The sequence below is a fragment of the Mirounga leonina genome, unplaced genomic scaffold, assembly GCF_011800145.1.
Source record: "Mirounga leonina isolate KUSES-001 unplaced genomic scaffold, KU_Mleo_1.0 Mir_493, whole genome shotgun sequence".
Classification (NCBI taxonomy): domain Eukaryota; kingdom Metazoa; phylum Chordata; class Mammalia; order Carnivora; family Phocidae; genus Mirounga; species Mirounga leonina.
Window position 1 is genome coordinate 2,716,015 of NW_023270780.1, and position 21,491 is coordinate 2,737,505.

Sequence of the window (21,491 nt, forward strand, 5' to 3'; positions counted from 1 at the left end):
CGTGCTCTACAGGGCACGCGAGGCTTGCATATGTGTTCTGAGTACCACCGCAACTTGTTTGCGGAACATCCCCTCCCCTTCCCCCGCCCCCAGGGGGCGTGGCAACAAAGCGCGGGAAAACCGGCTTCGACTCCACCCCCAGCCCGTGCTGGGGGCGGGGAAAAGGAGAGCTCTTAAATGGGAAATGGAAGCGACAGCCGGCTCACACCCCATCCCCGTGCTTAGGAAGCCTACCAGCATACCGATTTAAGATCCCTTTGGAAATGGCCCAGGCCACGCCAGCACTCTAACGTCATCTCTCCTCCACTTCCGGTCTGCAGGGCTGTCCCGGGCTCCAGGTGCCGGTTCCTTCCACACTCCTAATCCCGCCCCTACTGCACGCCCTCCTGCAGAGGGAGAAGGTACGGGTGACGCCATCGCCCAGGAGCTGGCCCGCGTGAGAACCCCATCCGTCCAGACTATATGACGATTTAGACAGTGGGAAAACGGCAAGGAACTGGTCAACCAGATGACGTAATGTTTTGGGTAACGTCCCATTTTGTGACTTCTGCACAGCATGACTGACACTGGGGTTTAGTTTGAGAAAACAAAGCAAAAGGATCTACGCATCCGGGCTTCTCTCAGAGTCGACGAGGTTCTCCTCAAAGTGCCCACCAAATAGAAGCTGAGAGTTCTTTTAATTTGCATAAGTGAACTGCGGGCTTCAAAGATTGCGGCCAATAGGGAGTGAGGGGGCGGAGACGCACCTGGGACAGTCACCGCCTCCAGAGGGAAAGCAGGGGATCAGATTGGCTTCTTTCTAAGCGACAGTAGCGGAAGCCAGTCATTTTTGAGATGCCCAGATGGGGCAGGTGGGCCCGGCGCAACCAATGGGGAGAGGCATTTTCAGAAGGCCTAGGCTCCTTGCCCAATGAGGCTGGGAGGACTGTGAGGGGCTAGTTCCGAGCGGCAGTACTTAGGGCCAACCCAGTGCGGGCCTGGGAGGGGCGCAGTGCTGAACGACGGGGGTGTTGGCCAATGGCGAGTGCGGAAGCGGGCAGCCCAGACCTGGAACGCGGAGGGAGCTGAAGGAGGGGGAGGCTGAACGGGAGAGAAGCAGGAAGTAGCGGCGGCCTCGGGGAGGGCGGCGGCGGTGGCGGTGGCGGTGGGAGCAGGGTAGAGACCGCCGGGTCTCGGCCCGCACTTGGAGCGGAACAAGTAAGCATGCCTGGGGTAATACCCGCCCTTGGCCCCGCCCCCTGGGGGGGCGGGTAAATACCCCCGCCCCTCCCCCACTTGGTCAACTACCCCCTTCTCCGCGCCGCCCCCCTGGGGCGGCTTCTAGGAAGGCCCCGCCGCCGCCTCCATCCCTTGAGGCTGATGGGCGAAACTCCCAGCCTGTTGAAAGCACAGCCCCTAGCCGGGTAAACGTGGAGGGAGGGTAGGGGTCCCCAGGTCCTGGCGCCCCGAGCCCAAGAGGCGTCCGAAGCACGGCCCGGTGACTGGTGGCTGCGGGATGTCGCGACCTAAAATGGTGTCCGTGTTCGGGGGCGGGGGCGGGGGAGCTGGGCCAGGCCGGAGCGGAGCCTGCACCCCGACTGGGCGCGGGTCAGCGTCCGGGCCCGGGCCGGACTCAGGCTCGTGCCCCGGGCCGCCGCGCGCCTTCGGATCACTCCTCAGTCTCGAGGGAGCCGCGGGAGTCTGCGGGAGGAGGAGGCTGTGCCGCGCCGGGCCGGGAGGGGAGGAGGTGGGAGTTGGGACGGACCCCGGCCGGAGAGCTGCGAGTCACGCAAAGACCGTCCCCTCCCGACTCCTCTCTTTCCACGCGCCTCCCCGACTCCGGTGAAGTCCTGGGCCGGGAGGTGCTGCGCGGCAGCTCCCCAAGGGCCTGGCCTGGCCGGGGCCGGTCCTTCCCTTCTCACGGTGGGAGCGAGAGAAGGGCGGTGCGCCTCAGTTTCCCCAGTGGCTTCTCCTCTGTACACCCCGCCCCCTCCCTGCAACCCCGGACATGCTCGCGGCGCCGGCCCTCGGCAGATGGCAGGGACTTAATTCCGCCCGCTGCCCAGCTTGGCGGCAGCCTAATCGCCCCCGGCCGCCGGCCCCTCGCCCTGCTCTGCAGGCCCCGGGCCAGGCAAAGAGCAGTGGAACCCCCTGCCGACCCAGGCCAGTTCACCCTCTTCCTGTTCAGCCCCTTCCTTTGGCTTTTGGGGAAGAACAAGAGGGAAAGGGGGGAGGGCCGGAGCCCAAGAGTCCGGGCACAGCAGCCGCAGAAAGGCCTCGGCCGTGGGGTGGGGGAAGCCTCTTTGGCCTTGAGCTCCCGCTGCTTGGTGGACCGTCGGCTCCTGGCTATCGCATGACCTCTAAGTCACTTGGACGCCAAAGGGGGAGTTGCTTGGGGAGGGCGAGTGGGCAGATGTTTTCTCCTAGTCGCCACTGATCTGTGCTCCACCGGCACACTTTTCTGAGGGCCGGTGTGGAAGGTAGCTCGGGTTTCTCCTGGTGGGGAGAGAAGCAGGCAGAGGAGGGAGGGCCCTAGCTCTCCATCAGGGCAGAGGCAAAGGGTGGAGGGCTTTGTTTAAATCCAGAGACTGCAGAATTAAGTAGGGGGTGGTGGTGAGGGGAAACTTCCTTTTCTTCCTCTTGTTGGTCCCCTCTTCCTCCACCCTACCTTGGTCCCACCATTGCCAGCTACCACCTGCTGGGACCATCTCCAGTTTCAGTCTAAAGGCTGGTAGGAGGTGAGGGAATTGGCCTTGAGAAATGGCTTGCATCCTGGGCAGAGAATGTGTAGTGACAGAGACTTTTTCAGTTTCTTCTTCCTAGATCTAGAAACACTTGTGGGGAGAAACTGGTGAGGAAGAGATCCGGGTCCCCCCCAAGCTTCAGGCTGGCCATGTTGGTTTAGTGCCACATGCGTCTTGTGGGATTTTGTGTGTGTGTGTGTGTGTGCGCACGCGCGCGTGCACATGCACACTCACTGGGCCAGGTTGGGGTTGGGCAAGACTTCCTGGACTGGTGTTGCCAAGGGAAAATGAAAAGAGTGAGGAGTGTGAATTAGGAGCTCAGAGCAGGAATGACAGGGGTAAGGGGGCTTGGCTTTTCCCCTATATGGCGGTCGTGCTGGATGTTACCCTGGAGTTTGGCCCTGAGAGAGCAAGATGGGGAGGGAGGGAGAGAGGAGGGGCTGGCCCCGGGAGGGCAGAGGCACTCTGGGGAAGGTAGGTGAGCTAGCGGCAGGTGTTTGTGACAGGAGAGGCCTAGGCTGGGGCCCTTGTGACCAGGCTGCCGTCACGGTTTTCCCCTGTCTTTTGTCTTTGTCTCTTTCTGTTCCTGTGTCTTATTCTGTCCATCTTGGTCTCTTGGGTGATTTCCTTGAGTCCACTTCTCCTTGTTAACCAAGCTAGATGTCCAGGTGCCAGTGGTCTCCCCAAGTCCCTAGACTTGACCCCTGACTCTTGTCTCTGACCCCAGCCCCAGATTCCCAGTGCTTTCTCCTTCCCAGTTCCTCCTTGACCTGACATGTCCTTTTTTGTCCCAGCTGTAATAATAAATCCTATTCTGGGTTCTGATTCTCAGGGTTATGATTCATATTGTGCTCAGAATCACCCTGTGATGTATGGGTTACTTGCCTCCCCTTTCAAAAGTAAGGTAGTGGACATCAGGCCATTGATAAAGCTGGAACTAGAATCATTTCTTCATCTTGGCTTAAGTCACTGTCCCTTTGTACACATGGCCTTTCAGATCTCTGTGGACCCCCAGAAGATCCATGAAGAATTATGAATGGATCCCATGCTGCCATGAATGAGCCCTTAGACCCAGAGCGTCCTGTACATCTTCCTCCTTAATAGTGGTATTGATTAATTGATGGGTTTTTTGCTGGGCACAGGAGGGGCCGAGGTGGTTTCAACCAAGATCTTCACTGAACTCCCTCTGTCTCTGTTATCCTTGTCTCTCAGCTGTATTTCTGAAAAGTTCCTTTTCTTCTGCTTTCTCTCGATCTTGGTGTCTTCCCTGGAATGTGCACATAACCTACCTTTCAGTTTTAGGGTTTGGCAAACCAGGTACCTCCACCAACTCTAGGATTTGCGCTGTGGTAAAAGTGTCCCCGAGTCAGACTGTGCATGGTCCCGAGAGGATAAATATGGAGATCCCAAGGGAGGTGGGCCAGGGTTCCTGCCTCCTGAAGGCTAAGTTTCTTGCTCTTTTTTTCTGTTTTCATCAGGTCTGGGACCTGCTGCCATGGGGGACATGAAGACCCCTGATTTTGATGACCTCCTTGCTGCATTTGACATTCCCGATATTGACGCAAATGAAGCCATCCACTCTGGGCCAGAAGAAAACGAAGGGTCTGGTGGCTCAGGAAAGCCAGAACCCAGTGTAGGAGGTGACTCTGGAGAAGCAACGGCAGCAGCTTCCAGGGATGGCCCCGAGGTTCCAGCCCAGGCCTCTGATCATGGCCTGCCGCCGCCAGACATCTCAGCAGTCAGCGTCATTGTCAAGAACACTGTGTGTCCTGAGCAGCCTGAGTCCCCGGCTGGGAGTTCAGGAGGGGAAGGGGCCCGGGCTGGGGGGGTGACTAAGGAAGGGCCTGTGGGGCCTCGTCTGATGCAGAATGGTTTTGGGGGCCCTGAGTCATCCCTTCCAGGTACACCCCACTCTCCAGCTCCTCCCAGTGGGGGTACCTGGAAAGAAAAAGCCATGGAAGGCAAAGCTCCTTTGGACCTCTTTGCTCATTTTGGGCCTGAGCCAGGGGAGCACCCTGATCCCCTCCCTCCCTCTGCACCTTCCCCGCCTCGGGAAGGGGCCATGACCCCACCTCCTTTCCCCTCTCCCTTTGAGCTGTCCCGGGAGAATGGCCCAGCCTTGCTGCCACCTGGTTCTCCCCCACCGCTGGGGACCATGAAGCAAGACAGCTGCAGCCCCCTTCATCCTCAGGGCCTAGCCGGGCTAGGCTCTGGCTCGAGCCCCGAGGCCACGGGCGTTTCTGCCAGTGCCTCGCCTCCCGGGGTTGCTGGGTTGCCCTTCTTCAAGCAGTCTCCCGGGCATCAGAGCCCTGCTGCCTCCCCCAAAGTGCCCCGCTGTCAGCCCCTGAAGGAAGAAGAGGAGGAGGGGCCGGTGGATAAGCCTTCCCCCGAAAGTCCCCAGAGTCCCTCTAGTGGAGCCGAGGCTGCAGATGAGGACAGCAATGACTCCCCTGCCTCTTCCAGCTCCTCAAGGCCTCTCAAGGTGCGGATCAAGACCATTAAAACATCCTGCGGGAATATCACAAGGACGGTAACCCGGGTCCCCTCAGACCCTGATCCTCCTGCCCCTTTGGCTGAGGGGACCCTCCTGGCTGAGGCTGGCCTCCTGAAGCTGTCCCCTGCAACCTCGACCCCTGAGGGTCCAAAGGTGGTGAGCGTCCAGCTGGGTGACGGCACAAGGCTAAAGGGCACCGTGCTGCCCGTGGCCACCATCCAGAACGCAAGCACCGCCATGCTGATGGCGGCCAGTGTGGCCCGCAAAGCTGTCGTTCTGCCTGGGGGCGCTGCCACCAGCCCTAAGACGCTGGCTAAGAATGTGCTAGGGCTGGTGCCCCAAGCCCTGCCCAAGGTGGAGGGGCGGGCAGGGCTGGGGACCGGGGGGCAGAAGGTGAACGGTGCCTCGGTGGTGATGGTGCAGCCTTCCAAGGCGGCCACCGGGCCAGGTGCAGGGGGTGGCACGGTGATCTCGCGGACCCAGTCCAGCCTGGTGGAGGCCTTCAACAAGATCCTCAACAGCAAGAACCTGCTGCCTGCCTACCGGCCCAACCTGAGCCCACCGGCCGAGGCCGGGCTGGCCCTGCCTCCGACAGGCTACCGCTGCCTCGAGTGTGGGGACGCCTTCTCGCTGGAGAAGAGCCTGGCGCGGCACTATGACCGCCGGAGCATGCGCATCGAGGTCACCTGCAACCACTGCGCGCGCCGCCTGGTCTTTTTCAACAAGTGCAGCCTGCTGCTGCACGCCCGAGAGCACAAGGACAAAGGGCTCGTCATGCAGTGCTCACACCTGGTCATGAGGCCCGTCGCCCTGGACCAGATGGTGGGGCAGCCGGACATCACGCCCCTGCTGGCTGTCCCGCCCGCCCTCGGACCTCCAGCCTTGCCTGCCTTGGGCAAGGGTGACGGGGCCATCACCGCCGCCATTGCCGCCGTTGCCGCTGAGGCCCCCGTGCTGCCGCTCTCGTCTGAGCCGCCTGCTGCCCCTGCCACCTCGGCCTACACGTGCTTTCGCTGCCTGGAGTGCAAGGAGCAGTGCCGGGACAAGGCTGGCATGGCTGCCCACTTCCAGCAGCTCGGGCCCCCTGCCCCCGGGGCCAGCAGCACTGTGAGTTCCCTTTCGCGGCGCTTCCCGGGGGTAGAGGCCGCCGCCATGAGAGTAGGATCTGGGAAGGTGGTGGGGGCTCGGTCAGAAGTCATGGGGGACAGGCCACTCCTCACCGACTTCCCTTCTTTCCGCCCCCTCGACAGGTGTGCCCAACCTGCCCCATGATGCTCCCCAATCGCTGCAGCTTCAGTGCCCACCAGCGCATGCATAAGAACCGGCCTCCCCATGTCTGCCCGGAGTGTGGGGGCAACTTCCTGCAAGCCAATTTTCAGACCCATCTTCGGGAGGCCTGTCTACATCTGTCTCGCCGTGTGGGCTACAGGTGCCTCCTGCCTCTCCTACCCACAGTCTGGCCACTGCCCCCCAGGCCCCGCCGGCACTTTACGGCCTCCTGTGTCCCAGCACCAGCCTTTTAGCTGGCCTGTCAGGGAGTGCCCCATCTCTCGTGCTGAACCCCTCAGGCCGAGGTCTGTGTGTCTGCCCCGCTTCGGCCTCCGCGGGCCTCCTCTCCCCACCTTGCTCGTGCTCCACTGCGGCCGCCGTGGACCTCCGAGTCCAGCAGTTCCCAGGGGTGACCGGGCTGGGGCACGGGCTGGAGACTGCCTGCCTCACCTCCGCGCCCCCTGCTGCCTAGGTGCCCCAGCTGTGCAGTGGTGTTCGGGGGCGTGAACTCCATCAAGTCCCACATCCAGACGTCGCACTGCGAGGTTTTCCACAAGTGCCCCATCTGCCCCATGGCCTTCAAGTCCGCGCCCAGCGCCCATGCCCACCTGTACACCCAGCACCCCAGCTTCCACACGCAGCAGGCCAAGTGAGACCTGGCAGGGAGCGGGGTGGGCCGGAGCGGGATTGGGGCCCCGATGGGCACGGTGTCTGCACTGTCCTCTCCGCCCACACAGGATGATCTACAAGTGCGCCATGTGTGACACGGTCTTCACTCACAAACCCCTCCTCTCCTCACACTTCGACCAGCACCTGCTGCCCCAGCGTGTCAGCGTCTTTAAGTGCCCATCTTGTCCTCTGCTTTTTGCTCAGAAAAGGACCATGCTGGAACATCTTAAGGTAGAGGAGTTGAGGGACAGGGGCGGGGCGCTTGGCTGTGGTGACCTGGGGCTAGGGTAACCTAACCCTCAGGAAGTGGGCGTGGGGGAGCAACGAGGCCTCTGGCAAAGCCAGGCCCTCCCCCACGGTGGCCACCCCCTTGTCTCCCTGTCACAGAACACCCATCAGTCCGGGCGCCCGGGGGAGGAGACTGCTGGGAAAGGGGCTGCGGGTGCCCTTATGACCCCCAAGGCTGAGCCCGAGGACTTGGCTGTGGCTCGGGGAGGAGCAGCTGCCCCTACTGAGGACTCATCTTCATCCTCAGAAGAAGAAGAACTGCCCAGCTCTCCTGAGCCCCCTCGCCCAACCAAACGGCCCCGACGGGAACTAGGGAACAAAGGCATCAAGGGTGGGGGTGGGGGCCCTGGAGGCTGGACCTGTGGCCTTTGTCACTCCTGGTTTCCTGAGCGAGACGAGTATGTGGCTCACATGAAGAAGGAGCACGGCAAGGTGAGTGGGCCCTGCCCCTGGGACTGGGCTGTGCGGCTGTGCGGAGGGGGTCTTAGAGCCTGGCTCTGAGGTTCCCTACCCTCTGCTCTCCCAGTCAGTGAAAAAGTTTCCCTGTCGCCTGTGTGAGCGCTCCTTCTGTTCCGCCCCCAGCCTGAGGCGCCACGTCAGGGTCAATCACGAGGGTATCAAGCGAGTTTACCCATGCAGGTAACCCTTGCCGCCTCATCCGCAACACTCCCCCCCCCCCCCCCAGCCCCTTACTCTCTCTGAGCAGCAAGTGACCTGCCCACCCCATGCCCCCAGTCCCACTAAGTACCTTCCAACCATGACTCGAGAATGGACCAAAGGTTGAGACCTCCCTCTGCTCTGGGAACGCCCACCCCCCCCCTCAAGCCACAGGCCTTGGTGTTTGGGCTAGTCTCCTGGCACCCACGTGACCCACTCTTCCCCTGCAGGTATTGCACAGAGGGAAAACGCACCTTCAGCAGCCGCCTGATCCTGGAGAAACACGTCCAGGTCCGGCATGGCTTGCCGCTTGGGGCCCAGTCCCCCGGCCGGGGGGGCACCCTGGCTCGGGGCCCCGGAGCCAGAGCCCAGGTAGGCAGAGGCCCAGCCTGCTGTTTCGGGGCGGTGGGACTGGGGAACTGCAGGGTTCTAGGCCCTGGCCTCAGGAAGCTAGGCGGGGGTGGCAGGGTCGGTGTGGGGTGATAGGGAGGCCTAATTTCTTCCCTCGCTTCGCCAGGGGCCGGGACGGAAGCGCCGCCAGTCCTCTGACTCTTGCAGTGAGGAGCCTGACAGCACAACACCTCCAGCCAAGTCCCCCAGGGGCGGGCCCGGCTCGGGAGGCCACGGCCCCCTGCGCTACCGGAGCAGCGGCTCGGTGGAGCAGAGCCTCATGGTGGGCTTGAGGGTGGATGGCGGTGCCCAGCAGTGCCTCGACTGTGGTCTGTGCTTCGCCTCCCCTGGCTCTCTGAGCAGGCACCGCTTCATCAGCCACAAGAAGAAACGGGGTGCGGGGAGCGCCAGTGCCCTGGGCCTGGGTGATGGGGAAGAAGAGGCCCCTCCTCCACTGAGGTCTGACCCAGAGGGCGGAGAGTCTCCCTTGTCGGCTTCTGGAGGCCCGCTGACCTGTAAGGTCTGTGGCAAGAGCTGTGACAGCCCGCTCAACCTCAAGACCCATTTCCGCACACATGGCATGGCGTTCATCAGGGCTCGGCAAGGGGGCAGTGGGGACAACTAGGCCCGGGCCTGGACTGACCGGCCTCCCCTCCCTCTTCGGCGGGAGCCTGGGTCACTGCTGCTGTCTTGTCCCTGGGCTAGGGATTTCATTCTAATTCACGTTTTGTTCAGCTCCTCTCCCCCAGCCCCCAAACACAACAGGCTTTTGAGGATATAGTGATTTGCAGTCCCCCCTTTGGGTCTGGCCCTTGGGTCCTAGTAGAGTGGGCCCTCCATTCCTCCTTTCTGAGCCCAACACTAATTATCCTCCTGCTGCAGACCCAGAGTGGGTTGGGGTGGGAGGAGGGACTTTCCTAGGCCTGTTAGTGGGGCCCAGGGAAGGCCCCCCCCCCCCCCCCGCTGGGGCCCTCAGGAAGCTTCTCAACCCTCAAGGGCCTGGCCCTGCCCCTGCACCACCCCTCAGACTCCCTGGCACTTGAGCCCCACCCCCACCCCTGCAGTGCCTTTCACTTTTTTTTTTTACCCAGAAATCCAGGGGGGTTGGTAGGGACGAGTCCTGTCAAGGGGGGCCCAAGGGAGAGGAGGGGACAGGCTCTCAGGAATCCTTTATTCTTGTAGTAATAATAATACTAACAGTGGGGAAATAGGAGGGAGAAAACCAGACCATTAAAACTGCTCGTGGTTTAATCCCCATTCACGCTCCTCTTTTTATGTGACCTGGACATTGTGGACTTGGCAGGGAGGGGGAGAGAGTCAAAGCTGGGGAGGCCTTTCCCAGGACAAGGACACACTGACCAAGACAGGCAGGGAAAGAACAGTCTTCCTCCACTCAGTTCTTTGTGGTGCCTTTGGCATCCAGGACACGCGTCTGCTCATACTCAACTACCCCCCCGCCCCAACCCCTGAAAAAAAAAATTACAATCCAGAAATGACACAGATGGCTAACTAAGGACTTTATTTCAAACAAAAATTAAAAATAAAAAGTTGAGCACTATTTCCCTGGGTGTGGGGAAGGGATCAGGCCAAGGAATTCCCTGTGACTAGGCTGATACCCGCATCCACAGGAGGGGTCGTGACCCTTCCCCTCCCCACCCCTGGGATGGGGACCCTATGCCAGAGTCCACCCAGCAAGGGGAACTCGGCCTGGGCCAGTCGCTGGGAGGGGACAGAGTTGGGCAGCAGCACGGCCAAAGGCCAACCACAGGATCAAGTCCTAAGTACCAAGAACCTACTCCCCCCCCACCCCCCCTCAGGACCCAGAACAGAGTAAGGATGGCCTGTGGAAAGAACTTCTTGGACCCTGGTGAGAAGAAAGGCCCCAGCGCCCCTCACGTCTATCACCTCTGTTCTCTGGAGGGCTGCGAGTCCTGCAGTCTGTCAGATGGTAACAATGACACCACTAGGGGCAGGGAAGCCCCGGCAAGTCTGGGCCCCACAGCTGGCTCTCCCACCCCCAGCAAGCTCTACAGTTACCACATGATCCTCTGTATTTCTTGCCTTCCATTTCCCGTGGGTGGGGTTTCCTGGTTTGGGGTTTCTCAGACAAGGGCTCTCCCAGGGAGAGTCCTCTGAATTCCCCACCACTCCGGGGCCTGAGAAGGAGGGTGTCACATGATGCCATTGGTGAGGTACTGGAAGCCGTCATAGAGTTTGGTGGTGATAGACCGCATGCTGCCGTCCACCATCTGCTCCACCAGCAGCTGGAGCTGCTCCTCAGTCATGCTCATGTGGAACCGCTCTTTGAGGTTGCGGATGGTGCTGGAGCCATGGAAGCAAGGAAGCTGAGAACCTGGGGAAAGCGGTGAGGGCACAGGGTCACGGATGGCAAGGGGGGGGCAGTGGTAACAGCTACAGCAGGAAATACAGAGCCAGGGGTAGCTGAAGCGCCCCTTCCCTCCCATATCAGAGAGCTCCCTGACTGTGGATGCAGTTCTGCCTGGGAAGAGATGGGGGCGTTGGGGGGACCCTGTCTTGAGCCCGTCTTCATCCCACACTCTTAAGCCCCTCTAGATGAGGGTGTGAGGGTAGAGGGGGAGATGGCCGGCACCACATCGCCCCCAGTACGGGCGGAGGGAGCAGTCTCAGGACCCAGAGGAAGGCTGGGAAGAGGGTCTGGGGAATGGGCCCTGAGCTGGGCACTTATCTGGTCGCAGGCCTCTGCCTATGCTACGTCTGACACTCACAGATGACCTGGGCCACCGTCATCACGGGGCCAGACGGGGATGCTCCCGAGCAACGGCGACAACCTGTGGGGTGGGGGCAGGGATGGGAAGGAGGAGGAGACTGGCAGCTCAGCCCAAGCGTATGCGGCAGCCTTGAGGAGGGGGATGGAGACTAGGGCCCAGAAGAGCTGGCAGAGGAGAGACTCCAGGTGGCAAGGCAATGAGGGAATGGCTCAGGGAGGGTAGATCAAGAAGAGCAGAGAGGAAATACTTTCCGCTCACCGCGAGAAGCGAGTGTTGGGACAGGGAAGGGGCCTGGGGACAGGGCAGTCAGTGGTCAAGGGCCAACAGGGAGGAAAATGGTGACCGGAAACACCTGGGCTGGCAAAGAGCAGAGCCAGAGGGATGGAAGGAAACAAAAAATCAGGGGGCCAAGGGATGGGGAGACGGGGAGGGACCAGGAGGCTGGAGATGCGGCTCTTCTCTCCCTGAGGATGCCTAAGGGGTAGTTTCTGCAGTCTGTACCCCCCACCCCCTCCCATCCCTGGGACCCAGCTCCATCAGAAACAATGTCCCAAAGGACGAATGGCACCCTCTGGGAAACCGTGCCCCCAGTCTTGAGGTGGAATCCACTTTTTGGAAGTTCTATGCCCCGGGGCCCCAACATTAAGTGGACCCCTGAAGCACTATGGGCACTGCCCTGTCCCCAAACACACGGCCTCTTCCCAGCCCACCTTGCTGCATGATCTCCACGATCTGCACCACTTTATCCATGTGCTTCCGAGCAGCGATCAGTCCCTGCAGCATCAACATCTTGTAGTAGTTGAACATGTCGCCATCCAGGCCCCCCATCACCTGTGAAGGGAGACTTGTGTGTGCACGGGGGCTCACAAGCCAGCCAGGACTTCCTCCATCAGGGCAAGCATGCCAAACTCCGTGACTTCCCCGCTCTCTTATCGGGCAGGAAGCCTCCCAGGACATCTAGCCTCACCCTGACTCGCTGCCATTTCTGTTCTGTTGGTCCCTAATTTGGGGGGAGCCCACAGCTCCCTCTCCCATGACAGAAAGAACACAGTGAGGCACCTCTCCTTCCTGACTCACGTCCACAAACTCTGTGGTCAGCTTAAAGGCTGACGTCTCAAAGCCCAGGTTTCGGGGTGAGCTGGACAGGATGAAGCCAAAGTCGATGTGGATGATGTGGCCTTCTGCATCCAAAAGGATGTTTCCATTGTGTCTGAGGAGGGGCAGAGGAGAGAAAGAGGCAGTCGTAAGTCTGACTGAGGCAGGAGCCTCAAGCTGCAACACCCTGGCCATGTGATACCAGGTTAGGGGAGCCTCCTGCCAAGTTTGTTGCTGCCTAGAACTCTGGGCCCAACCTCTTACGACCTAAAGCTAATCAGAGGAAAGAAGGGAAATCAGAAAAGTAAACTGCTGTCAAAGGCTCTGGGGTTCGAAATTGCCATCATGATTTTTTTTTGAAATTGCTATTATCAACAACTTAAAAAGTTTAAGAATATCCCCATTTTCCAAAAATCATTCTTCTAGCACCCAAACTGATCCCAACTGAGTAAAGAAGCTGGAATCAAGGAAAGGTCTCTGTAGCTCCAGCCAACTGTCTTAGAGGCCAAGCCCTTGGCGCAGTGGGAGGCCTCCAGTCAGAACCTACTTACCTGAGTTTTGTTGGTAATTCCTGTCAGCCCACTGCAGAGCAGAGCCCCACCACAAGAGAGCGGGCTGAGGGGAGTTTAAATGTTAAATACCGTGTCGGGGCTCCCAGGAGCAGAGGAGTAGGTTTTAACCATTCGGTAAGGACACTTATGTAAAAAAATCTCAGGAAGCAATTACTAGGGGCTGGCTAGCTGCAGGAAGAAGAGTTAGAGGGAGATAAATCCCAGGTCTTTGTGATTCCCACATGAATGGCCAGCAGGAGGAACAATTAACATGCTAAGCATGTGAGCCTGGCCCATTCAGCATAACCGACCCCCTCCGTGTCAATAGAGGCTTTGTTAGGCTAAGAGCTCCGGGTCTGAAGCCACCTTCTCTAGGTTTGGTCAGACTGGCCAAAAGAGGGGGATGGAGGGAGAACCAGTCCCACCTCAGTCCTTTCCCCTTGGGGAAAGCATTACAATTTTACCAGCACAGACACAATCTTGGGAGCGAGAAAGGTTCTAGATGTCCTTGTTCAACCTCTCATTTTACAGGTGAGGAAACAGGCCCGGAGAGGAAAAGTGACTTTCGTGCACAAGGCCCCCAGGCTATTGAGGGGCAGCTTATCTCCTAACTGCTCGAGTCCGCTTGCTTAGTTCGGGGGCTCATTCTGAAGCAGTGAAGATCTCATGCACCTGATTCCAGTCTGGGACCCGTTCACTGTTGCCACTTCTTTCCAGTGGCTGATTCCATTCCTGGCTTCACCACATCCATTCCTTTTTCGAGTTATTAGAAAAGGTTTATCAGCTGCCTGCCCCCTCCCCCACTTTAAAGTCTTCCAAACATACTAGTTTTCTACAGGAAAGCCCAGAGGCCTGACTAGGCCCTGCCTCCCTGCCACCCACTTACTCAAGTATCTGGGGCTCAGCACTAGGCTCCCTGGGCCCTGGGCTCAAAATCCTGCCGCTTCAGGGACAGTCTAAAGCTTGCAACCAAACTCCTTACAAATAGTTACATTTCCCATCAGCCTGCACACGCAAAGCCTCTGCTGGGCTCACTTACAGGGCTGTCAGGGTAGAATAAGCAGTGGTCCTGAAAGCTCCCTGACCCTTATTTCCCTCACAAGGAGATGCCTGCCTGACAGGGTTTTCATATAAGAATGGCAAGCACTTAAAAGATATTAGATTTCTGATAAGCAGCCCTGTGAGTTAGATCTTCATGTGCTGCCATGTCACTGGGAACCCAAGGAGCAGAGGCCATCACATCTCAGCCTTTTCAGGGCACTGCCCCCTGCCCAGTGAAAGGCACGACTTATGGGAGCGTTCTGGGTGCTGACCCTGAGTCACTGTCTGGAGACAGTCTTAGAAAGCAAGACCCCAGGTGGCGTAATTATCTGTCCGACATACTCGCCTATACGTGAAGCCGGACCTCACAAAGGTCCATGTGATATTGGAAGAAATGACCGCTCTCAGCACAAGAGATACTTAAAAGTTTTGAAATTCACATGTTGGAACAAGAAGGAGAGTTCAGCGCTGGGAGTTGCAACCGTACATCCACCACGTTCCTCATACCCATCTTCTCTTTTCTGCTCTTGGTGGCCCCCGCTACCCTCGGGCCAGGCCTTAGGACCTCCTGCTTTATGGAAGACCCAGTTACATCCACCCTCACTCTCTGCGTCCTGGGGGCAGTCACTAAACACAGACTGGATCTTGTCACTCCTCTGCCTGCAAAATAAAGCCCTTCTGACCTGACCTCAGCTTACCTATGAAGCCACCGCCCACCACCCTGCCAGGCAGCACACTGAGCTGTCTCCTCACCTGGAGCATCCTCCCCCCACAGCTTTCTCGGTCCTCACCGCCTTTGTCCCTGAAGACCCTGCTCGCTCAAACCCTTGCTCCTCCCAGAAGTCTTCCACTTCTTTGCCCCTGTACCCAGGCACTAATCAGTCTGCCTCCCTGCTTAATGGCACACGAACAAGTCTCTGCTTAAAACGTGTTGTTCATTCCACTGTTACATCTAGGCCACGGCAGGTGATGAAGAGTGAGAACTCTCAAGAAGGGACAAGGTTAGGATAAGGAGTTCACCCACCTGTCCTTCACTTGCAGTAGGTAGCAGACCAAGCAATAGCCAGCACAACTTTGTACAAAATTGCGCTGCGCACTGAGGAATGCCTCAGTGGTGTAACTGCCATGCTCCTGCAGGAAGTAATCGAGCAAGGAGAGCTGTGACTGCTTCTTCACCTGGTGAATGGACACAGCGTTGACCACTGGTTCAATCATGCCACTGTCAGCAGAAATCACAAGGATCTTGTATGGCTTGATCCACAGGGGCACTCGCTCCTGCTCCCAAATGGACTGTGGGGAGACACAGGGGCATGCAACTATCATCTTTCCAAACCAGGGGAGGAGGCTAAAATCCACCCCCTGCCCCCGGAGCCCAACCTCGGACAGTTCCCATCTTTGTGGCCTTGGATTCTAGGCCATCAAGTGAGTAAAACCCACTGATTCCCCCTGAGGACCAGGGAGTTCTGAAAGAAGTCCAGGGCTCGACAAGATACAGGGAAGTATATGAGAAAAGGCAGCGTGTAGGTTGAAAGCCCCAAAAAGGCAGGGAGGATGGGAAACCACACTGACACCTCACAGACACACAGAATGTGAGCCATTAATCCAAATTCAAATAACAGGGAGAAGACAGGAAAGGATTTAGGTCCAGAGAAAGCCTCTTAAGAAAATGACAATATTTATAGAAAGAATAGGATTAACAGGTAAAGTTGCTTGCAGATGACCAATCCAAAGGTTCAGGGGATCGACATCTCAGCACACTGCAAACCAGCTGCCACAGACCAGTTAGGAGACTAAAGGACAAATCCAGCCTCCCGAGTTCAGAGATCACAGCAGGTGCAGGTCACGAACTGGCCACGAGGGGTCGCCGTGGAGCTGTTCCTGTGGCTGTACTTCCTGGGGAAGTACCCTGGGGAAGGAGCACCAGCTTTCGAGGGAGCTGCATCCAGTTTAGACCTGGGCAGGAAGCTGGTCCCCAGCAGAGCTCCCTGTGGAACCACCTGCGTAACAACCTGTGTGCTCACCTCAGCTGGGCTGAGTTCCCCTTCTTCCTCCCTCCCTCTCTTACCTGCAGTTGCTTCAACACCTGGAAGGCCAGGAGCTCCTGCCGAAGGTCATCCCCACACTTGACAATGACCGACAGGAGGCGCCAATTGGGGAGGTGGCCATAGGGGGAGCCCTCTCTGATTCGCCTGTGAAGAAAGAAGCAAAAGGTGTCAAAGGGTTGAGGACAGGAGAGGACAGACATCGCTTCCACCTGAAGTCCAAACCAAACTCCCACAGGCAAGGACTCGGATGCCTGGGAGCCTGATAGTTTGGGAGACTGGCGGACAATACAGATACCACGGTGAGTACCTGAGGCCACCTCCAAGCTTTGGGAGGGGCCCAGGGACCACAGCCATCCGACTCACCTTACTTTCTCCTGCCAGGGCTCTTTGAGAGCAACTGCAGAAGGGTCTTCCGGGTCTCGTCTGAAGGCTGTGGGGGTGTGAGCCAGCTGCTCCGAGAGCCGCCGTCTAGCAGGAAGAAACTATATCATTTGCTTGGAGGAGTTACCCCAGAGCCTCATGTCCCTGTCTATGCCGGCATTTCCTGCACTCTTTCCTTGATTCTGGGCACACAGAGATAGAAACCTGGGCTGAGAGTTTTGCTAACCTGGTGGTCTGCAATCATGTTGCAATGCAGGTTACCAGGCCCTCCCCATTTCTTGACCGAGACTCTGATTCAGATCAGGTGTGGCTCCAGCATCTGCATTTCCAGCAAGCTCTCCTCCCTCTCCCTTGGTTTTGACACGTGTAGTCCTCAGACCCATTCCAAGAAATGCTGCTCTTAAATGTAACTTCCTTCCATGGTAGCCCAGTAATTTCTCAACCTGTACCTTCACTGCCTCAAGTTTGGCGGCCTCAGGACAACGATGGAGTAAGGAGAGAGAAGAGGGAAAGAGAGGCTGACAGACAGGAAAGGACAGAGACAGGCAGTGCCTGAGAGGGAGGAAGAACGTGGGGCAGGGTAGTCTGGCCATACCGGATGTCCCCTGCTGCTATGAACACAGGCTCCTTGCTCTCCTGGCTGGTTATGCTGTCCACAGAGAACTGGGAGATGTTGTCACAGCTGTTGGTGTGCACTTCAGGGAGCTGGGAGAGCAGGGGACCACAGGTCAGAAGCGCCAAACACAGGCCTCACTTCTGTCACCTGCTCCTCCAGTCACTCTACACGCTTGCCGCCTCTGCATCATGATCGCTCCCCCACTTCTGGACTCAGTTCCAGAAAGCCTGCCCTGCTTCCACGCCACCCTCACCGCTTGGACCCCAAACGCCTGGGCACTCACAAGGGCCTTACAGCAATGTTTCCCTAAGTGTGAACTACCTCATCAGAATCACCTGGAATGCTGCTAAAATGCAGACTGCCATATCCCGCCATCGATCTGAAGTAGAATTACTGGGAATGGGATCTGGAAGCCTGCATTTTTAACAAGTTGTCCAGAAGACCCCAGTGTGATCAGGTTTGCACATCACCGCCACGACTGCCAGAGAAGGCTGGACTTTGGCCCTTTACTAGGAGTTCTCCCCGGCTGCAGCCGCATTCTCCCGTAGGGTCCAGAACTAGGCCCCTCTGACCATTTCTTCAGTCTCAGCCATTCGGTCTAATCTCCCCATCTCTCTCAAATACAAAATAGTCTACCAGACCCCAACTCCACTCAGCACTTACTGCACATTGCCTTGTTGTATATCCTATAAACAGATTTTTTCCCCTTAAATGTCTGCGTCCAATCTCCTAATTGGACTGTAAGCTCAAGGACAGAGAGTCTGTCTTCACAAAGTGACATCTGGTTGTGTCACAGTCCTACATAAAATGCGGCTCTGGCTCTTCACGAGCCCAGCACAGAGTCCAAGTTTCTTTCCACAGTTGATAGGATCTTTCCCACAATGTGGCTCATGCCAACCTCTCCAGCCTCCTTCTTCACCACTTACACCCACAGAGCACATCACAGCCACACATAACGTCCTTCAGTTTCTCAACTGAGCCCAGCTGTCTCGTCCTCCAGTCTGCACATTTGCTATTCCCTCTGCTGGGAATGGTCTGTCCAGTGAGTCCAGTGACCCATCTTCAGGGCCCCGCTGACATATTTCCTTCTTAGGAAATCATGTGGGGTGTGCCCAGGCCCAAGTCTGGAGTAAGTCCGACCCCCACCCTCAGGGGCTGCCTAACGCCCCACTCCCTGCAGCACAACCTGGATCTCACCATACTATAGCTACCTGCTGACTGGTTTTGTTCCCTCTCTTTTTAGGTCATAAACTCCTTGTGGGCAGGGGCCATCTTGTTCACTAGTCCACAGTACTCTAGGCTGGCACAAACAAGGCTATCCATAAATACTTCTTGAAGGAATGAATGTATGACTTATTATTCTCTACTTCCCTAAGACAACTTTATATAGCAGATGTTCAATAAATATTTTAAGTTTCCCTCCCTTGGGCTTAGAAGTTCATCCTTATACTTGACCTAAATTCCTTCTGCAGGAAAATGAGCTCCACCTGAACAGTCCAGACTAGTGGTGTTCAGGGCTTTTACCCTCATCCCCATGGGCACCTGCCTCAGCCTGCCTCAGGGTGTGTGGCCTTGTCTCAAATACAATGAAAGCTCCTGAAGAACGAGTGCTGGGCCCCAGTACCACCTCCAGGGAGCTCCCTCACCTCCACCTGCAGCTCGCCTATGTCATCCACCGACCAGGCCTCATCATCATTGTCATAGTTGGGCACAGTGCTGAAGCTGCCTGCCCGCTGCTCATGGGTGATACCGCATTCGGGCAGGTTCTCCACAGACCGTGTGCTCCGAATTCGGTTCTCGGGTATCCGGGCAGGAACGTTGGTGGTGTCGAAGTTTTCACATTCAAGGACTTCCACATAGATCAGGTAGGGAGCCTGGAGGGGAGGTGTGTGTGTGAGAACAGTATTTCCAACTTCCCTCCACCACCGTCCCCCAAATCTCAACTCTGCTAACACAGTCCTTCCAGCTGCCCACTCCTAGCTCCAACCCTCACCTGTCAGTCCCTTGACACTATGAATGCCATATTCAGGGCAGGAACTTGTCCTGTGAACATGCATTTCAAGAATTTGGGTGAGAGAGTGCACAGGTCTTTAAAATGTTTCAGCTGATGGGCACCTGGGTGGCTCAGTCTGTTAAGCGTCTGCCTTTGGCTCAGGTCATGATCCCAGGGTCCAGGGATCGAGCCCCACATTGGGCTCCCTGCTCTGCAGGATGTCTGTTCTCCCTCTGCCCCTCCTCCCACTCATTCTCTCAATCTCTCTCTCTCTCTCCAATATATAAATAAATAAAATCTTAAAAATAAAAAATGTTTCAGCTGAGCTCCAACATGTACAGATGATACACTTGGGCAAAACTATCAATTACCACCTTCAGAGAGGCCTAGAAGCCTATCTGGGGGCTTGTCCTAAAGACAGAGACTGGGGAAAAATCAGCACTGCTCCAAGCAGGGTCCTAATCCTCAACACTTCTGAAAAAGAATATGAACCATTAGGACTCATTCCAATCAGCAGACAGCTAAGTCTCTCCAACATGAGTCCGGCATCCTTCTCTCCTTCTTCCTTCCCACTCTGATCAGAAAAGGTCTTAGAAACAAGAGATTTATTTCTCTACTCCCACTGTCACTGTAGCTGGAAAGCCTAAGGGCTAGGAAAGAGCTACCAAAGGGCTGGAACGAGACTGGTGAGTAACTCTCTCCTGAGACATGGGAAGGAAGAGGCAAGCTGAAAAGATTAGGCCTCTTTGGTCCAAAAAAACAAGGCCCAAGAAAGGGGACAAGAGGGCCCTCAGAATCACAACAGCACTGAGATAAAGTCAAGACTGACACGTGCGCATGAACCGTGGAGGCCAGGATGTTGGTGGGGCATCCCTGAGTGTATACACGGGAACTGGACAACCATGGGAGAAGAGTCAAATAGGGGGTAGGGTTTGGGTCAGAGCCCACCTACCTTGTCCTTGGAGTTGAGGACAACAGCCTGGGTGTGGGGCACGCGGACCACGTGGTGGTCAAAGCCAGCAGTGGGCAGCCAGACTCGGGCAGGGAGCTTATGGTTGAGCAGGGAGAGCTCTGAGATCAGCCGCTGTGTTTTCTGCTCCTTGGTGGGGAGCGTGGCCAGCCGCTTGCCAATTGCCATCAGGGACTTGATGAATTCTCGTTCAGGAGCCAGTCTGACAGGCTACAGGGGATTGGGTCAAAGTAAAAGACAGTAAAGAAACCATAGAAAAAAAGTGGCCCACCCACTTAATCACTCCTGGCCATGGATCCCAATGTCTGGAGAACTCTAGGGAAGGAGCTACCTTTCAACACTGGTGGGAGGTCCCACCACTCCACCCCTGACAGCTTCAGCTGGGAATAGGTAGAAAAGCCAGCACACTCCTCCACAGGCTGATTCTTGAGGGTGAAGGGGGTGTGAACCTGTGTCACTGGGAGGTACCTCTCTTCTCTTGGACCTGAGTTTGTTACGAACTGTCCCAAGGCTTCGAGATGGGTGGAGGGACAACATCCAGAGAGAAGAGCTGCTTATACCTGACACGCTTCACTTATCTCCAGGTCCTTGGGCTGAGTCTCTGCTAAGGGGCTCTGCCAGTGGCCCACAAAGCTAAGGAGGGGCGTTCTGAGTCACTACGTCTCCTTTCAAGGACTCACTCCATTCAAATGACTTTTGTTATCTTTCATAGCATCCCCCTGTCCACCCCACAATCTCTTACAAGAGGTCAGTGCACATGCACGGGATGTGAAGGGGATGAACAGACTTTGCATTAATGAGGGAACAATCAACAGGGACAGAAAAAGCAGATGGAGGGAGGGAGGTGTGGGGAGTGGGTGGAGAAAGCAATAGCTCCTTTCTGCCCTTGACAAGGGCCCTGAGGGTCTGTCTCTTTCAGTGATTCCTCCTTAGGTCCTCTTCCCCTACCTCTCAGGGACAGGCTCCCCATATTAACTCCCTGCTGTGAGCCTGGCTCCTCAGGCTGTGCACTTCATCATTCCCAGAAAGGTCCATCTGGGCAGTGAGATGAGGGTGGGGGAAAAGATGGATACAAAGAAGGGCTCTTTTCCCAGCCTAAGTCCTTCTACCATTAGGAGTACTTTATCAAGGTGGCCACCGCCAGCATCCCCATCCCAGCTCCCCTCAGCTAGATAAGAACAATATTTCTTCTTCTTACAGAAACAGTATTTCACTCACCAGGCCTTTCTCTCCCTCTCTGTGGATCCTGCTTAGTTTCCTGAGAACTGAGAATTTCTACCCTCACTCCCTCACACTGCAAAAAAGAGCTTCTTTTGAAAGCTGGGTAGTACCAGGCCCATCTCTGCATGTGCAAAGAGCCAGGGTTCAAAGGAATAGCTCATCTCCCAGGCTCTGCCCCACTGGGGGCTGGCTCAGGGTCCCATATAATAATGAAACAGGATGTCGGAATCAATCAGGGATGCTCTGGGAGACCGGGTTGAAAAGAGATCAAGACAGGAAGACAGCAGAACTGGGCTTCTGTGGTCCCTGGAAATATCCCAGGGGCCTCATGGAGAAAG

The 21,491-nt window shown here is 57.0% G+C and overlaps 2 protein-coding genes across 14 annotated transcripts in view; one reads left to right on the plus strand and one right to left on the minus strand.

Moving 5' to 3' along the window:
- Positions 1-212: 212 nt before the first annotated feature.
- On the plus strand, positions 213-9,747 carry ZNF687 (zinc finger protein 687). Of its 6 annotated transcripts, XM_034990006.1 has the most exons (10): positions 213-525; positions 3,721-3,829; positions 4,202-6,324; positions 6,468-6,646; positions 6,959-7,135; positions 7,224-7,386; positions 7,543-7,875; positions 7,970-8,082; positions 8,331-8,472; positions 8,618-9,747. In XM_034990006.1, exons 3-10 carry the CDS (start codon positions 4,219-4,221, stop codon positions 9,113-9,115), a joined length of 3,711 nt encoding a protein of 1,236 aa, XP_034845897.1. In that variant the 5' UTR covers positions 213-525; positions 3,721-3,829; positions 4,202-4,218; the 3' UTR covers positions 9,116-9,747. The 6 variants fall into 6 exon arrangements, with proteins under 6 accessions (XP_034845897.1, XP_034845896.1, XP_034845900.1 ...); XM_034990005.1 differs by lacking the exon at positions 3,721-3,829; XM_034990009.1 differs by lacking the exon at positions 3,721-3,829 and having other exon boundaries at positions 249-401.
- Positions 9,748-9,983: 236 nt separating this feature from the next.
- The window catches only part of PI4KB (phosphatidylinositol 4-kinase beta), a 38,095-nt gene continuing 26,587 nt past the window's right edge, over positions 9,984-21,491 (minus strand). For 6 of the 8 annotated variants that reach the window (XM_034990013.1, XM_034990010.1, XM_034990014.1 and 3 more), the window contains 9 exons: positions 19,915-20,142; positions 18,616-18,843; positions 16,949-17,058; positions 16,336-16,440; positions 15,993-16,116; positions 14,952-15,217; positions 12,318-12,450; positions 11,951-12,071; positions 9,984-10,843 (listed from right to left, as the gene is read on the minus strand). In XM_034990013.1, the coding sequence (XP_034845904.1) occupies positions 10,662-10,843; positions 11,951-12,071; positions 12,318-12,450; positions 14,952-15,217; positions 15,993-16,116; positions 16,336-16,440; positions 16,949-17,058; positions 18,616-18,843; positions 19,915-20,142 (1,497 nt within the window). In that variant the 3' untranslated portion in view covers positions 9,984-10,661. The other 2 variants (XM_034990017.1, XM_034990015.1) reach the window with 2 other exon arrangements.

Bases quoted from the DNA above. Each gene is read 5' to 3' on its own strand.
- ZNF687 (XM_034990006.1), top strand. From the start codon at position 4,219: ATGGGGGACATGAAGACCCCTGATTTTGATGACCTCCTTGCTGCATTT. The intron at 6,325-6,467 runs GTGAGTTCCCTT...CCCCCTCGACAG, and splicing joins CCCCCGGGGCCAGCAGCACT to GTGTGCCCAACCTGCCCCAT. The intron at 8,473-8,617 runs GTAGGCAGAGGC...TCGCTTCGCCAG, and splicing joins GCCCCGGAGCCAGAGCCCAG to GGGCCGGGACGGAAGCGCCG.